This window comes from Python bivittatus, unplaced genomic scaffold (genome assembly GCF_059951505.1).
Source record: "Python bivittatus isolate LINGU-HERP-01145 unplaced genomic scaffold, Pbiv_v1 ctg000980_np1212, whole genome shotgun sequence".
In the NCBI taxonomy this organism is placed as follows: Eukaryota; Metazoa; Chordata; class Lepidosauria; order Squamata; family Pythonidae; genus Python; species Python bivittatus.
Genome location: NW_028277125.1, coordinates 34,573,555 through 34,592,665, shown reverse-complemented (window position 1 = coordinate 34,592,665; position 19,111 = coordinate 34,573,555). Strand labels below are relative to the sequence as shown.

The 19,111-nt window shown below is 37.1% G+C and overlaps 1 protein-coding gene across 2 annotated transcripts in view; it reads right to left on the bottom strand.

Annotated features, from left to right (window-relative positions):
• Positions 1-10,865: 10,865 nt before the first annotated feature.
• Positions 10,866-19,111, bottom strand: part of PIK3CB (phosphatidylinositol-4,5-bisphosphate 3-kinase catalytic subunit beta) — a 92,941-nt gene continuing 84,695 nt past the window's right edge. For both annotated transcript variants that reach the window (XM_007422249.4, XM_088131889.1), the window contains exons 23-24: positions 14,927-15,059; positions 10,866-13,234 (exon numbers count right to left, since the gene is read on the bottom strand). In XM_007422249.4, coding sequence (XP_007422311.1) covers positions 13,097-13,234; positions 14,927-15,059 — 271 coding nt within the window. In that variant the 3' untranslated portion in view covers positions 10,866-13,096. The remainder of the gene's footprint in view (positions 13,235-14,926; positions 15,060-19,111) is intronic.

Sequence of the window (19,111 nt, the reverse complement as noted above, 5' to 3'; positions counted from 1 at the left end):
AGTCAAATGTTGAATAGGAAACCAACATAGAAAATAGAGACATTTGGATTTAACTTGATTAACATCAGATTAAGGGGGGGGGTTGGCATCCCAGATATATAGGACTCATTCCTCTTGAAATAGTTGAGAACTGCTCATACTCTTAAGCAGCTGTGTTAATTTCAGTGGATTTTAGTTTAAAACACCTTACATATAAGTACTCTGGTGTTACTGATTTGTGAATAAGTCTCCCTGCCTCTGGGGAAATGTCAGTGCAATTACAAACGATCTGTTCAGAAGTAACTTTTAAAAAGCAATTTGCAGTACAAATGTAGCAAGTATTATAATGTATGCTTGACTTTGGATGCTACACAAACCATTTCAAAAACAATCTGCAAATATATGATCATTTAAAGCAATAGAGATTTTTACCATCATGGCGTTTTGATGACTGGAGAATACAGTACAGCAAGGACCGATTCCCCTAAGAATTCAGTTGTTAAGAACCAGAATACCATTTTCAGACCAGGATTGCACTTCCAGACACCACAGGGGATAATCACCTGCTGTCTAATGTGAAGTCTCACATTTTATCTGCCTCTAATAAAGCACAGGTTTTTAAAATAATCTGTGGAAAGAGAAAGGTGTTTCTTTAAATTTCATTGCCATCAAGCAGATTGAAATTATTTCAGAAGACAAGCACTTCCACTCCCCTGCTTTCTGTGTCCAATTGTTTATGCCTACAGAAAAATTAAAAAGCTTTGTTACATGGGTGGTTACTAAGAGACAAGTGTCTTATCAAATCCAATGAGGGATCAATCCGATTACTGTGCCCAGGACTGTTGTTTTGAAGTAGCATGTATTTAACAAGAAAACCAATTTTCAGTTTAAGATAACTGCAAAGTATCATTCCAGTTTCTATGTTTTTAAAAACCATAACATTGGAATATAAGAGCGAGGTATATGGATTTATGCCATATAAACTATTTATATAATGTTCAGTCTTGTATTCTATGGTGAACTCACATGTTAACCATCTTAACTGCTCTCTGCAGTTAAGTCTTTCAGATCAGGCTATGAAGAAATATGTTGTGCACCTATTGAATTTCTGCCTGCAAAATTAGTATACGTCAAATTAGGGGATGCATTATGCATAGTGTATGTGCATTAGCATAATCTCATCAGTGGCACCTCTATCAAGTAATTAAGGAAACAGCACCTCTTAAAGGTCTCCCTGGACACATCTCTGGAATCCAAATTTATAAAATAACCACATGAAACCATGTTAAAAAGATCTTTATTTGTCATAACTTGATCAAGTTTCTTCTTCCTTTTTGTCTTTAACTATTTAATGACAGTTAGAAAGATACTCTTCTCACATAGACCCTTTCTTAGTCACAAAATCAGAAGAATGTAAAAAGAGGGTCCACATGGAACTTCGTTATATTTACAATAGGATCTACCTGAAAAAGCATCACATTTATGATTATGTCTCATTCCAAGCAATTGAGTGTGTTCTGTGTTTTGATAGTGGTTTCAGCTGGGTTTCATGTATAAATTGTTTGGATCAGACCCTTGGGATCCATGTTTTTGCATCAGAAAATATTGTACCTGTGATTGTAATGTTCATTCTGTGCAGATAAAGATGATTTGACATTGGTTTCAGGTGGTTCCTATGTAAAACTCAAGAGGATCCACAAGGACCTGAAATTCCCAAGCCCAATCCTTGCACACCTCATTCCTTCATATGACTGCTTCTCTCACACCCAGAACCATATATGTACATAACAATCTCACTGATATGTAGATGCAAATACTTTATGTATAATAGCAGTAATAAAAATAAAAATAAAATCTATATTTAGTATTCACATGTCTCCTACACATATTTTACATCAGGTTGTAATAGCAGAGGAAAAAATTGGTAACTGTTCCATTAGCTTTATATGAAATCTATCACTACTGGCCTTATCTTTCAAATGGCACCAGGTAACAGTCACTTTATTGTCCTGAGACCCCAAAGCCACTTTGCTCAACCCTGGTTGTTTCCGTTCTAGCTAATCAGGTAACATTACTGTAAAAACTGGAATCTGAATTTTCTTCTTTAATTCCACATCTTGCTGTTTGTTTCAAGCCTTTTGTTTTCAATATCTAATATAAACAGTTCTGAGAGACTTTTCAATCAAAGAGGGGTAAATATGCTTTAAATGATAAAATATGATAGCTTTGTTGACATGTGCAGCCTAAATGTGGTTACACGGAAGTAAATGCAGAGCTAAGCCAGCTACACAATTTGGGCTTTACAATCTGAAGTGGTCTCTCAATTTTGTTTTCATTCATTAGCTTTCATATACGAAATTCTCCATAAATTAAGCTTTTCTTATGGCTCACATGATGCACGTTAAGATATGCATTGTTCCTGCATGCATTCACACCTTTTGTTCAAAGAGGGCCCTTCCTTACCCCATCACAGGTTCATTTTGTACCTTGGCAACTTCAGTTGTTACACAGCCTTATTCTCTGTTTATACTTGCCAGATATACTTCCCATAGCTTAGGGCCTTACCAGCTCTAAATCCAGCCCTGAGTAAATAGATTTGTGTTAAATTCTGAAGTTCTGATTCTCTTTCTTTTGGGAATGGGGGAAAGAGGGTGAGTATCCATGCTGCTTCTGTATTACTTATACCAGAAGAGGGAATGCTGTGATATAAAACTCCATAAAGAACAAACAATATAACAAATACTAAATCAAATCTTACAGGGCAAGATTAATTGCCAGCCTGTGCCTCAATATCTGAAAATAAATTCTCTTGATTTTCCAGCTTTTAACTGCATAGAATTTTCACAAATTTAGCCCACTAAAATATCACCTTTAGCTTTTAATCAGACATATAAATACCCTTGCAAAGACAATTTGCCATTTAAATAGCTAAGATGAAATAGTAACTCCACGAAAGGAGGGGAGGATTTTCAGGCTTTGCTTGCTTATTTTCCTCATATTTATTTTGTGCTAACCTGTTGCAAACAACAGCACAGTTTGATAGCCCTTAGCTTCTTACCCAGTGGCCATAACAAGAAGAGCTCCCCAATTATTCTGTTAGTCAGGGCAATTACATCACTGCTAGCACTCTGTGAGAAATTGCGGAGTTGCACTCACTTTGTTTTTGCTTTACTACCCACTGGAGTAAGTCCTATGAAGTTCAATGAGATTCTTAGAGAAAAAGAAATGCAAAGGTTGGTTTTAAGAAGCAGCTGCTGCTTCTGCTCTGTCGAATCCATCAGAGATAGCAGAAGTACATACACTGAAGACCTAAAACAGAAGGCCTGTTTTTTACAACAGTTTCAAGATTTTATTTTTTAAATTTTATTCCATTTATATTTTCCTTTAGTCTTATGCAGACCTCATCCAATACAGTAATCATTTGTACAAATAATATCTTGTAGGATGGAGATGAAGTAGAACTTGTAAAAACCTGTATAGCTGGTGTGGCTGGAAGACACCTGGTTCTTCCTTCCTTTTCTGCATCAAGAAATCTGAATTTGTTGTGGATAAATAATCTTGGTTAATGTTAATTAAAAATTAAGACACAGAATCTGACCCCATAATACCAGAGAGATTTCACTAGACTGGGCCTCTCATATAAATGCATCTTTTTAAACAACTTTCTTAGAAATATAATTAAATAAGAGTGTTGACCTACATAATTTATAATTGCTGTTCAAATGAAGAGTCATTATTGGAAATGTTTCCATATCTAACAAATCATCAGGATGAGCCAGAGCTACTTGCTGGTGGCCAAGACCAAGTTTAATCTGCTAGGTGAGTCTATCAGGCCCAAATTAAATACAATTATTAAAATACAAAATGGAGAGTAGAGAGGCTAATGCAATTAGAGCAGTCTAAAGGATCTTTCTTGGAGACACGGTGGCATGATGTAGAAATGAAGATTAATTGGTTGATTTTCCAAAAGATGAAAGAAAATATTTACATCCTTGTGCTGTATTTTACTTCTGCGTTTGTGAGCTTGCTACAAGAACTGACTTTCCTTCTTTCCCTCTAGAGGCAAGGCTCCTATCATTTCTTTAGGAATTTTTTTTGGTGTTCTGCAATATCTGGAAGGTCTAAAGTTTGTTTGTTTTTTCCATTTTGGAATCACTGTTGCTCATTATTTACTAAATTCAGAGGAAAATGCATCCAGCCGTCTCATTCTCTTTCTTCTACAAGGGTCTCTGAAGCAAGGGTTTTCTTCGCTCAGGTGCATAACTTTACAGAGATGCCTTCAGGTTAGTAGTACTTTTATGGCTTTAATTCATAAGTTTCATGGCTACTGCATGCAACATGATTGGTAGGTCAGATTAGGAGAGCCCAGTGGGTTCTACTTACATGGAAAGAGGATCAGAGAGTTCGTATTATTCAACATTCTTTTACATCCTGCTCTGTTGTTGTGTTAGGCCAGAATTCCAGGAAACTACAGAGACCAAATAAAGAGGAGAGCATAGGAGATGCAAAACCTTGGAAGAAAAAAGATGGGCATCTCCTCACGAAGAAGTTTGTCAGGTTACATTTCTTTTCTGGACATTCAAGTAATATAATGTAAGGGCTTTTTTTCTTACTGATTTCTTTTCTTTCACAACAGTAGTGAATTATCATTAGACCTGTAATAGAATAATACATTGGAAAAAGCTAATTGATACTGTGATAGTTTAAAAACAGCATTTGAATTGTGATTTGTTGTACTGTAACTTGAGTGAACTTTAAAGAAACTTTGTACAATGGCTGTAAAGAAAGGAGCATTATCAACAGGTTCTTGCAGGTAATTTTAAATGCTTCACCTGTTGATGCACACATATCAATCTGATATTAAAGGCACAAGATATATGCTCAGTTTGCACACACTTTAACCAATGGTTTATTTAACCATGAGTTATTGAAGTAACTCAATTGGCTGAGTTTACATTACATACCGAACCACAAACTAACCAACCACACTTCTATGTATTATGCCAACCTACTTATGGTTTTATTTCCTGGCCAGTTGTCAAGCTTAATACAAATCTTTGAAGATTCCCTTTAAGAAATTAAAACCTCTCCAATTTTTCATCTAAGACAAATATAGGATTCATACTTCATCTTGTATTATCAAATTGTACATAAATAAATATAGTAATTTCAGGTTCCCTGTATTCTTCAGAGGCATGGAAAGCCAACCAAATCTGTACCTTGCTTATTATGTAAAACTAGAATGTGTTGTTAGTTTATGGTCCAATATACCATACAAATCTAGAAAAGTAGATTGAGTAGGCCTAGTTAAGTTAACCATGTGTGTGTTGTGCACATGCAGCTGAGACAATTATCTTTCAAGGCAACCCTTGACCCATGCTGGGTTTGACTATTGTGATGGATATGAATAATAAGCAGAAAAATTTAAAAAAAACCCAAATTATTCTAGTATAAAACTGCCATTAAGTATTATTATCATTATTTAGCAGATTTGTGTTAAAAGCTAGAACTACCAGATCTGGGCTGCAAACCTCTGGATAATTATGGATTATGTAGAGAGGTACATAAAATTCTAACCTTTTTCTGACATCTAATAGTCAACCAGATTTTTGCAGCTCAGATCTGGTTGCCTTATTAGAGACTGAGGCTGATTTGTTCATTTACTTATGAATCAATTTTATTAAATTAATGTTGGAAATAAGAATTAATCCTCTAAATGAGCGTGGCTCCTAGTGACTGCATGCATGGAGTTTTATTGGCAGCATTTAGAAGTGGTTTGCCATTGCTTTTTTTTTTCCACTACCAACTCTACTCTATAGTACCATTCAAGTACTAACAATCTACTTAACTTCTAAGATCAGCCAAGCTAACTGTGTGTCACCATACATTAAGGAATTGTTGAGAATAGTTTACTAAATGAACTTTTTTTTTTTTGAGTAAACATATCCAGGATGTCATAGTAAAAGATTTCTTACCAGTAGAAGCTGAAATCCAACTTTCCTGTATTGAGTACCCTTCAGGGTTAGGGTTTCCATTCTGCTTTGGCTGGTTCCCAATCCCACAGTACTGGGAGGAGGAGGAAGAGGAGGAATGGCTAGTCCAAGGCTCTAACATTTACTTTGAAGCCCTAGTTTTCAAAAGGCAGAGCAGGTTCTCTAGCTGATAGAAGTTAACATTGAATGAAACTTCTCCTCTGCCTTTGATTAAGTGACTGTACTGGAGACATGTCTGCTCCAGAGGCTCCAGTTATATCTTCAATCTTCCTTATTGATTATAGGTTTTGAAACTGCTAAAGAAGTATTCATTCCTTCATGAGGACTGGGGACTTCACCTATGCCATCCTAACTAATCCCTCCCTCTACAGTTCTCAGTAGTCCCAATACTGAGGACCAGCTCCATACTTCAGCCTTAGGCTAAAGGCTTTCCCTTTCTCCTATTATGCAAGAGTCCCAGATTGAATTTTAGATTACCTCGTATTTGCAGAAATAACAGATATAATGTGTTTGCTTCCATTCAGACCACTGATCTGTTTTCTGGCTTTTCAGTCCCAATGAAAACAAATTTCTTTTTGAAGACAAGAAAGAAGGCTTGCAAAGAAGAGACTTCAGGAAGTTGAAGGCAACAAAAGAGAAGGTGCCTTCCTTGGAGAAGATTCACTCTGGAAAAATGTGCCCCAAATGTGAAATTATTGCCTGCAGTGTATGCAATATGCTACATACTGAAAGCAGTTTTATTGCTCATAGCTTGCTGGACCATTATGATAGGGGAAGGCACTCCTCATGCTGCTCAGCTTCTGGGTTACCCCAAGACCACCATGTATGTAAGAAACATGCTTCAGATATATCTACAAGGCCTTGTTTGGTGTCAGGTTTTGTAACCTCACAACAATATTAGAAAATGTATCTCTACAGGTCTTTTAATTTCTTACCATGAGTGCATGGAGGCAACTCAGACCGATTGATATGTATATGTGTGTATATGCTTGCTATATAACAGCAGGAAGTTAATAGCTTTTTTACCAAATAACTACTAGGGTTAATTGGTGAAATTGCAACAGGTGGCATCTATTCTCCATATTACATTTAAAAGACAGATATTATTAGCTGAGAGGAATGAGGTCATATGCCCAAAGAATTTGGCAAGTTAAGCTAGTATATTAAAACTCATTAGCTACCAGTTATAAGAGATCTTCTGGGTATTAAAGTTTTATTAAAATTTTAAACCATTAATAAACAATGCTTGTGTGGAAATTATATTGAAAGGGATAGGGAAAAAGTCTGGAATATATAGACTCCATCTGCTTTGGACATTTTCTAGGCAAATTTAGGTATCAGGAGTCATATGAAAGTTGGTTAAAAGCTAAACATAATACATAGGATCTAGATTACATATGGAGGCAGCCATCTATGGCCTTTGCCATTTAGAATCTTCTACTGCTTTTGCCTCCTAGGGCTGATGGAGCTCCATTGAAGCACATGGAAACATCAGCAGTTCTCATACATACGTGGTTGTAGATTAAGGAAAGCTTCTCATAGCTACATTTCAGGCACATGCAAGCAACCATGGGCGTACATTTCTGATTCCATTTATAGTGCAAACCTCAATATAGCTTTTCTACCACTTACTACAAAAATGGGTACTTAACATGCATCTGGGAATATCAGCTAATTGAACACAGGAGGATTAAAGTCTGTAGGCAGGGAAAGAGCAGGAAGTAGCATGCTGAGGGACCGTTGAGCAGGCACCAAGGGACAGAACACGCAGCAGGAATGGATGGCCTTTTCTTTATTGCAAGTATCTTTATGGGAGGATACTACCTATTTAATATAATAAAGGAAGTCATAAAAACATAGTGTAACCCCAGACTAGGTTTTCATATTATCCTCCAAACCTAGGAAAAAACATGAAAAAAGTATTTACCTCCACCCATTTTGCACGCTCTCAGTGGTCAAAAGTTTGCCCAGACCTGCCCTACAACATCATTGTTTAGGTCCAATTGCCTCTGAAACAATATCCTTCATGAGTTTATATATTTTCAGTGTTGTAGTAGAATTGATCCATCATAAAGGGGGGAAAAAATAGGTCTTGAATTCCTGATGGGTCATGCTTGTGGTTATTTTCAGAAAAATTATTCCGAGGTAATAGGAAGTAGTAGACATAAAGGTACTTTTGAAATATAATTGAAAAGTTGCATTTAATAATTTATTACATTTATATGCCACCCAACTCCCAGCAACTTTATCCTAAATGTATATATTTTATGCTTTTGGCCTATTCATCCTGTTTTTATCAATTCAAAACTTGACTGGTTCTGGAATGTCCATTGAAAAATATTTGTTTGAAGTTGGTTCTTTCTTGATACGAATTTGTCAGATGTATTATGTTTCTTGGATCAGTGAGGATTGGCAGCCCTAATCAGTTTGTTGCATGCACACTTTTATTCAGATCACATTATTGCCTTTGATGGGCTCTACTTCATATAGAGATCCTCATCCTATTTAGGTGAAAAAGCATTTTCAGAACTTTGTAAGCCTATTGTATGACTGGTCTTATTATACGACTAGTGAGGCTAAACTACCAAAAATTTTCAAGAAACCAGGCGCAATGCAGAGCTGGAGTTCTAAAGCTCCCCAATAATGAAACCATTCGATGGCTGGTGTGGGTCTTCCGGGCTGTGTGGCCGTGTTCTGGAAGTTTGCCGGCCGTGAAAGCCTTCGACAATACAATGAAACCATTCATTTGAACTTAATAACTTCCCATAGTAAATTAGGTGTCACTCAGTCAGGTTCATCCCTTAGTGACTCTATGGACAAATGTTCACTATCTCAATCAATCTCCAATGATAATCCAAGGACATTCACCCATTTGTTGTCCTCCCCTTCCTCAGTTGCCTTTAAACTTCCCATTTTTTTTCTACTCCATTATCTGTTCATCATACACCTAGTTGTGAATTTCTGCTTGCCGATGATTGCCTTAAGAGACATTTGTTTTTATAGTATTTGGTCCAGAACTAACTGGTGGTTCTTGCAGTCTGTGGTATTCTTAGTAATCATCTCCAAATCTGCTACTGAAAAGTGTCTGTCTTTCACTTTTTTTCAGTGCCCAACTCTTAAGAGCTATACCCTTTAAAGACCATTGCTTTAATTACTCTGTGGTTGGCACACAAATATTACTTCTCATGATCCTAATCCATCAGGGGTGTCTAAGATTAATCTTTTTGCTTTTTCAGTACTCTCTCAATCTTTGTCTTTGAATCAAGAAAACAAAATTGTCTACCACTTCAGTTCTTTGCTGTCACATCAAAGTTCACTTTGCATGCTGGATTCTGGTTATTTTGTTTTAGGATTTAACATTAATTGGGATTTTTCATTTTTACTCTCAGAGTTAGCTCTTCTAAGATTTTACTTTTGGCTAACAAAAAAAACAGCATTCAGACACTTTTGATAGCATTGACTTCTGAATGGCCTGCAGGGATTAGGAGTCAGGAGCACGGTATTCTAGCAATTCTCTTCCTTCCTTTGTGGTCAGTTCCAGTCAATGTTGACTCTGTGGGGTGTCACTTTGTGGGAGCCAGGACGCAGGGGACCTGTCAGGGTGATACTTTCTGGAACACATTCTCCCAAGATTTGTACAGCTCCCACCCTTGCCCTATTTAAATAAACCCTTAAAACCTGGCTCTTCCCTCAGGCTCTGGGTCATAGTGGATGATAGACCACTTCTGTGATGTTTTGGGTCTATTAGATGATTGTTTTTTCCAGACTTTCTTTTTAGGTGATGTGTATCCCTGTTTGTATTGCTGTAGTTTGTAAGCTGCCCAGAGTTGTGACAGATTGAGGCAACCTATACATTTCAGAAAACAAAACTGTAATCTGCGTATCTCAGATTGTGTTTGACCTGTTTTGATTCCAGTTGATATTGCTTCTATCTTTGCCATGTCTGTATGTTCACTGTATAAGTTAAACATACAGGGGCAATATGTATACTTCTCTCACCTCCTTTCCCATTCTGAGCCACTCATTTTCCAAATTCAATATCTTATCATTCACTGTAAAGGTTCCTTGGAAGAATAAAAAAATGTAGTGGCATAATCTATTAACCTTATTATATTTCACAGTCATGATATACACAAAGACACCCCCCAGATAGTCAATAAAGCAAAGACAAATCTTTTTTATATTCTTTGACTCTTCCAACATCTTATGTTGGCTATCTAATATTATACCTTTCTACCTTTTCTGAAATTTGCCTGTGCTTTTGGCATTTCACTCTCCATGTATGGCTCCGTTCTTCTTCGTTTGCTTGCATGAGGAATCAGCACAAAGGTTCAGTAGTTCACACATTCTTTTGCATCTGCCTTTTTGTATTGATAAAGTGTAAATAAGCTAGTCCCAAGACGCCTTTTGTGTTTGCAAGGAGCATGAGAAAAGAAAACTCCAAAGAAGCTCTTCCATTTGTGTATTGGTAAGTAAAAAGGTAAGAACCAGTATTTCCAATTAGTATCTAGAATTAGTTACATGCCAACTTGGGTTCAACTCCTGCTGACAGCATGGAAAAATGCTAACCATGTCCAGGGGATTCCAGGGCTGTAAATTAAATTGGAAAATTGAAGCAGCATCCAGGAAAAAGGTAATGACAAAACACTTCCATGCTCTTGCTATGAAAATTGCATGGATGTGCCAATGTATTCACCAGGAGTTGAGGTAAACCGGAGAGCATATTTGTATTTACTTTTTATAATAGCACTTCCATTAGCACCTGCAATCATTGGTAGAGCAGATATTAACTCATTTTTTTGCTCCCATGCAATATAGTGTGTGTGTTAGCTGTATGACAAATATCAGTAGGGTCTCAAAACAAAGAGGCTTCAGAAAAGCAGAGTTGCTAGACACATGCATTCATAGATGTGCATTCATTTTAATAGTTTAAAAGAATGAATAAATCTCATTCATTTCAATTACAAAACCAAATAAATTCAACTGATGAATTCCAAATTAAAAATTCACTATTGTTTTAACTTGCATTTCTTCTGTGTTCTACTACAAAAACACCTAACATACATAGCAATGGGCTATATAAGTTAAAGGGAGGAAGGTGAGAGAGTTATAAAAGTGACAGGAATCAAATGAACCCTATAGAATAGGAGACTTTGTCCTGGCTAGCTTTGGTAGGTCTGATTTTTTGCATGACTAAGCCTTACAAATTTCACAACAGAAGGATATACCATAAAACGGTTACAAGTGAGAGAAGAACAGACGGCCTCCCATTAATACCCAAGGCAAAATGTATGTAAATGGCTTATAAAACTGACTTTCTCTGTGTCTGAAATTCAGCAGGCACAAAGCTGGGGATGGGGGTGAAGTAGATGGAAAGCAGTAGTCTAATATATGAAAAACTCATACGATTCAAAACATCCCATAATCGTAGGTAGCAAAATATGTCTTCTTTTAAAATTAATAGAAAAAAGATGATTTAAAGCAATGAACTGAAAATGAAAACTAAAAAACTGACCTTTCAATAATGAAAATGAACAGGGCAACTGAGTATCTTTCTTGCACACTTTTGTAACAATCACTTCATACTGAAAGCCTGTTACTACAATATATTTTGCAGTTTAGCTACATGCTTGTATTATTCTCCCTCAGTATTTGACTCTTAACATTTTAACAAGATTTCAAACATCTAAGAACTATGTTTATTATTCACAACGTTGTTTAGAAAAACAGAAACCTTTGACAAAGTATAATAGTCTTTAATGCACTTCCTATTTAAAATCATTATTTTGATCATAATTATGTTTATTCGATCACCACTGAAATTAAGAGCAACCAGGTTCTTTGGCGAGCAAGAGGTTATTACAAGTCCACTTCGCCACTGTTTCAAAATATTTCGTGTTACATCTTTAAACTAACAAATTCTATTGCACTTTTAATTTGAACTGTTCTTTTAAGCACCTTAAAGCAGGGTACCTCGTTTCATAAATTAAAGTATATCCAGTTTCTCAATCACAGTCATTTTAAGGCTGAACACAAACATCCTGGGAAGATGCTTTTATCACAAACAGTACCACACCATGCAGAGTATGTGGGAGTGATTACTGATTTTACAAAATCTTGATGAAGCACTCCAAAGCAGGGTGCAAAAATATCAGGAACCATTCAGACATTTTGCCTGTTTTTAATTTATCTGTTTTTCCTTGTTGGTGTTTTGTCACTGAGTACAGCACAGGGTGGATTTGACTTCATTTTGAAATCTCTTTTTAAAATGCTATGTTTTAGCATTTAAAAAAAGAAAAACAACTGGTTTTGACAAACACAGATTTGAGAGATATGTATAAACCTTGTAAGGAGATTTTGTTTCATGTTTTCCATATATATCATGGCGTGGACAATCTGTTACGGATATCACTGGAAAATTGAAAGGCTAACTCCTTTTACTGACATTTCTCCAACATTTCAGATGCTGTGAAATTTTTGAAAAGATGTTCAGCACTCAATTTTGTAATTTTTCTAACAACTGAAAATTATTTCAAACATACCCCATCCACATAAATTTTAAAACATTACACCAACACAACATTATACAACATTATAGTAAAAGGGACAATCTTTTTACATTTTTCCATTATTAAGTATAGAGGTCTCTTTTCTGGCAGCAGTAGAAAGAAATAAGCTTTTTGCTGTGCAATATTCTGGCTGTTATGTACAGTAGAATGGATGTTTATGCCAGTAAAAATATAGGTGTATAGATGCATTTAAAGTTCACTTGAAGCAAAATTAAAGGCATTATGAAAACCTCTGATGCTGTTTAGTAATCAGTTCTTCAAGAAATCTCTAACCATCTAGACAGAGTTTGAGCACTCTGCCTAAGCATAAAAGGTCCCAAATATTTACACTGTATCAAAACAATATAAAAGTTTAGTAGTAACTTTCAGTGTGCAAAGTAAGCAGAAGCGATTACTGATTCTGCAAAATCTTGAAGCATTCCCAAAGCAGAGTGCAAAATAATCAAGAATCCCTCAGGCAACTTTCCTGGGTCTCTTTTTAAACAGTCTGTTTTTTCTCCTTTAATGCTTTATTGTCAGGATAACTTTTAAGGTTAGTGCAAATTCATCAACCAATCAGGATCTGTAATCCTTCCGAACTGTGTGTGCCATCCAGTTCACTTTAGTAGTCCAACTTTCTCTGAGTGCTTCATCAAATTTCTGCTTAAACTGTTTTAATGCCTCTTCATCACTCTTTCCTAAGGCAAGAGAGTCCTAGGAACAGTAACAATAACATGGTTATTTGTCTTGTACGCTCTATATCTGCAGATTATTTTGCAGACTGTGGACCGAATCTGTTGTTCCACAGCTGATTTCTATGATTTTGCAGCACTTAATAAGAATCTGAGATAGCACTAGTATTTTTTACTTTATCTGAAAGGAATTTATGTTACAACAAATAGTTCAAGGGAAAGCTATGATGATAATTATACAAGATTAGCTGTTCAGGAATTATACTGGAATTCTGTTTCTCTTACAATCAAAAGCACTTCACTAATTCAAAGGTTTCTTCTTTGGCTCATCTCTGGGAATGAGGTATTCTATTAACTTGTGCTTGAATTATGAATGAACTGGTAGGAAGGCATATGACAAAATCCACTTCCCACCTCTCAATATTCACAATCTTACCCTTCGTTTAGCAAAAAAATTATCTGAAGGGTCTTGCCCCACTTTACTCAGCAAATCAAGCAGTTGTACTTGGCAATTTACAACTGAAGATTAAGCAGAACACATGATTCAGAGTCAAATGGCCAGAAACTTCATGGTGCAAAAATTGACTAAAAAAATTTAATGCATAATAATTTTCATGTAATACCAAGATACTCTTGAAGGTTTGATGATGCTCTTCTGATCAGCCATCAATTGCATATTTATTTATACACCAAAATTAACAACAACAATCCCTTTGTGTAAGAATCAGTTATTTAAAAAGGAACTGAAAAGCTCCAGATATAAATTCCTTTCTAAAGGATGTGATTTAAGATAGAAAACATTTATTTATTTATTTAATCAATTTATATAGCCTCCCGTCTCACTATGGATGACTCTGGGCGGCGTACAACAAAGCTAAAAACAGTAAAATACATTAAAATATATATAAAACAAAATAAAACAGAGACTAAAAAGAAATTAAAAATAAGGGAGCCACCTCACTAATTCCCCCGTCCCCTAGAGTCCCCAGACCTGCTGGCATAAGCAAGTCTTAAGGGACCTAATAAACATAATTTACTTCACCATTATTTGTACTGATGTTCACATTTTAGGGGTTTATTTTTACACTGTTTATTAAAGAGTTATTCAGGATTCAGATGAATGAACAAGCAAAATTATGTATACTATGTATAAGCATGCTTGCTCAGTGGACGCTGTTGGAAGAGTGCATATGTCTATGTTATCACACCTATTGTCCAAGAAATAAATTAAAGAGTCTCTAAAGAGAAGGAATGGGCAACACGATGCCTTCCAGATACTGCTAAACTCAATTTCCTGTCTGGTCTAGCCATCATGGTCAATGAAGAGGGAATGATGGGAGTAGCATTCCAATAATATATTGGGTTGGATTAGGGAGACGAGATGGATATTGTGGTAGGGCTGGGGAAGATCTCTGCTTGAGTTTTTAGGAAGATGCTACCAGTTGGAGTTAATACTCCTGGTCTAGGTAGAGAATTTTGTATGAGAAATAGCACAAATATATTAGATAATTACTCTGTGAAAAAGCTTAAAACAGAATTTAGAAAAAAATGCACAAGACTATCTAAATAAACTATTATTTATTTAATCTATACCCCTGTTTTCTTTGAGAATATAAGATCTGACTGAAGATTACCAAGTAAGTTTCATCAACAAGTAGGGAGTTGAATAAGGCCTCCCCATATTACTTTGATCACTATATTATTAGAAATGTACCTTTAGATATTGGATGTCTTTAACAGATGTTAGTTCTGGAAGCCCAGCTGTTAACATCAGTGCAAACAGAGTGATAAATAGGTTGCCATGTCTTCGCAGAATCAAGTATGCTTCTTCACAGCATTGGCGGAACCTTAATATTAACATTCAAATAATTCAAATAAAAGCAGACACTGTAAACCAGGACAATAAAAACAGGCAGACTGCACAGGGACCCTGATCTGATCTGGTTTAAGAAAATATATGAACAAAATAGATTCATCACTGATAGCTGATGTTTTATACCATCACTGGTTCTTATTTTACAACTCTTTGAAAAAGGGCAAGCCAAAAAGTACAGATTATTTATTGTGAAACGGACTTATTTGCAAATGGTTTGGTTTACATCCTACTTAGCAACAGCATATATAAGAGTATGATAATTCTAGTTGTTTGATAGAATGAAACTGTATATTATAATCCAAACTGGAGTGACAAATGTTCATACAGGCATGGAACAAGTGGATAATTATAGATAAAGTCTCCTCAGGATCAGAAATGCGACTGCAGCAGACACTTATATCAGGAATGAATTCATGCAACCCTGGATATCAGTTATTGGAAACAAAATATTCTAAACTACTCCCCAAGAGAAGGGATAACATTTTCCAGTATTACCACTGTTTATTCATTATTCTATATCAATTTAAAGATATTATATATATGATCTCTCCCCCAACTGAATAATGGTTTGAAAAAGCAGTTCTCCAGTGTATTTGTTGTTGTTGTTTAGTCGTTAAGTCGTGTCCGACTCTTCGTGACCCCATGAACCATATTGCGCCAGGCCTTCCTGTCCTTCACTGCCTCCCTGAGTTTGCTCAGTTTCATGCTCATTGCTTCAATGATGCTATCTAACCATCTCATCCTCTGCCGTCCTCTTCTCCTTTTGCCTTCAATCTTTCCCAGCATCAGGGTCTTCTCCAAAGAGATCTCTCTTCGCATTAGGTGACCAAAGTATCTGAGCTTGAGCTTCATTATCAGTCCTTCCAATGAACAATCAGGGTTAATTTCCTTTAAGATTGACTGGTTTGACCTCCTAGCAGTCCAGGGGACTCTCAAGAGTCTTCTCCAGCACCACAGTTCAAAGGCATCAATTCTTCGGCGCTCGGCCTTTTTTATGGTCCAGCTCTCACAGCCATACATTACTACTGGAAAAACCATAGCTTTGACTATGCGGATCTTTGTCGGCAAGGTGACGTCTCTGCTTTTTAATATGCTGTCTAGGTTTGCCATAGCTTTCCTCCCAAGGAGCAAGCGTCTTTTAATTTCATGGCTGCAGTCTCCGTCTGCGGTGATCTTGGAGCCCAAATAAATGAAGTCTGTTACTGCTTCCATTTCTACCCCTTCTATTTTCCAGGAATTGATGGGTCCAGATGCCATGATCTTAGTTTTTTTAATGTTGAGTTTCAAGCCAGCTTTTGCACTCTCCTCTTTCACCCTCATCAAGAGGCTCTTTAGTTCTTCTTCACTTTCTGCCATTAGGGTGGTATCATCTGCATATCTGAGGTTGTTGATGATTCTCCCTGCAATCTTGATTCCAGCTTGTGATTCTTCCAGCCTGGCATTTCTCATGATGTACTCTGCATATAGGTTAAATAAGCAGGGTGACAGTATACAGCCTTGTCGTACACCTTTCCCTATTTTGAACCAATCGGTTGTTCCATGACCGGTTCTGACTGTTGCTTCTTGGCCCGCATACAGATTTCTCAGGAGACAGGTAAGGTGGTCTGGTACCCCCATCTCTTTAAGAATTTGCCACAGTTTGTTGTGATCCACACAATCAAAGGCTTTTGCATAGTCAATGAAGCAGAAGTAGATGTTTTTCTGGAACTCTCGTGCTTTCTCCATTATCCAGCGAATGTTGGCGATTTGATCTCTAGTTCCTCTGCCTCTTCGAAACCCAGCTTGTACATCCGGTAGTTCTCGGTTCATGTATTGCTGAAGCCTAGCTTGTAGGATTTTGAGCATAACCTTGCTAGCATGTGAAATGAGTGCAATTGTGCGATAGTTTGAGCATTCTTTGGCATTGCCCTTCTTTGGAATTGGAACGTAAACTGACCTTTTCCAATCCCGTGGCCACTGTTGCGTTTTCCAAACTTGCTGGCATATTGAGTGCAGCACTTTAACACCATCATCTTTTAGTATTTTAAATAACTCAGCTGGAATACTGTCATCTCCACTAGCTTTGTTGTTAGCAATGCTTCCTAAGGCCCACTTGACTTCACTCTCTAGGATGTCTGGCTCAAGGTCAGTGATCACACCAGCGTGGACATCAGGGACATTAAGATCTTTCTTGTATAGTCCTTCTGTGTATTCTTGCCACCTCTTCTTAATCTCTTCTGCTTCTGTTAGGTCCCTGCCTTTTTTGTCCTTTATCATGCCCATCTTTGCACTAAACGTTCCTTTCATATCTCCAATTTTCTTGTAGAGATCTCTAGTCTTCCCCATTCTATTGTTTTCCTCAATTTCTTTGCATTGTTCATTTAAGAAGGCCTTCTTATCTCTCCTTGCTATTCTCTGGAAATCTGCATTCAGTTGCTTATATCTTTCCCTTTCACCCTTGCTTTTCGCATTCCTTCTTTCCACAGCTATTTGTAAAGCCTCATCAGACAGCCATTTTGCTTTCTTGCATTTCTTTTTCTTTGGGATGGTTTTAGTTGCTGCCTCCTGTACAATGTTACGGACCTCCGTCCATAGTTCTTCAGGCGCTCTGTCTACCAAATCTAATCCTCTAAATCTATTCATCACCTTCACTGTGTACTCACAAGGAATATGATCTAAGTCATACCTGAGTGGTCTAGTGGTTTTCCCTACATTCTTCAATTTAAGCCTAAATTTTGCAGTAAGAAGCTCATGATCTGAGCCACAGTCAGCTCCTGGTCTTGTTTTTGCTGTCTGTATAGAGCTTCTCCATCTTTGGCTGCAAAGTATATAATCAATCTGGTTTCGGTATTGACCATCTGGTGATGTCCATGTGTAGAGTCGTCTCTTGTGTTGTTGGAAAAGAGTGTTTGCTATGACTAGCTTGTTCTCTTGACAGAACTCTATTAGCCTTTGCCCTGCTTCATTTTGTACTCCAAGGCCAAACTTGCCTGTTATTCCGATTACTCCTTGACTTCCTACTTTAGCATTCCAATCCCCTATGATGAAAAGGACATCTTTTTTGGTGCTAGTTCTAGAAGGTGTTGTAGGTCTTCATAGAAGCGGTCAACTTCAGCTTCTTCAGCATCAGTGGTTGGGGCATAGACTTGGATGACTGTGATATTGAATGGTTTGCCTTGGATACGCACTGAGATCATTCTGTCGTTTTTGAGGTTGTACCCCATTACTGCCTTTCCCACTCTCTTATTCACTATGAGTGCAACTCCATTTCTTCTAAGGGTTTCTTGCCCACAGTAGTAGATATAATGGTCACCCGAATTAAATTCACCCATTCCCGTCCATTTCAGTTCGCTGATTCCCAAGATGTCGATGTTCAGTCTTGTCATCTCATGTTTGACCACATCCAGCTTGCCTTGGTTCATAGATCTTACATTCCAGGTACCTATACAATATTGTTCTTTACAGCATCGGACCTTCTTTTCGCTTCCAGATACATCCACAGCTGAACGTCCTTTCGGCTTTGGCCCAGCCGCTTCACTCTTTCTGGAGCTACTTGGAATTGCCCTCCGCTCTTCCCCAGTAGCATATTGGACACCTTCCGACCTGAGGGGCTCATCTTCCGGCGTCATATCTTTTAGCCTTTTAACATTGTTCATGGGGTTTTCTTGGCAAGGATACTGGAGTGGGTTGCCATTTCCTTCTCCAGTGGACCACATTTTGTCAGAACTCTCTGTCATGACCTGTCCGTCTTGGGTGGCCCTGCACGGTATAGCTCATGGCTTCACTGAGTTACGCAAGCCCCTTCGCCACGACAAGGCAGTGATCCATGAAGGGGTCTCCAGTGTAACTATTACATTTAACTCTGAGTTCTAACAACAACCTTCATTTATGTCCCTAGGGTATTCATGACAATACTTTTGCGTGTTTTCTAACAACTAGAAGAAAATATTTTCGTTGTTGTTGTTAAAAAAGGACACTTTATTTATTTCAAAAGTATCCAAATATATGGCCTTGTGATGAGCAAGAGAGATTTTATATGGGAAA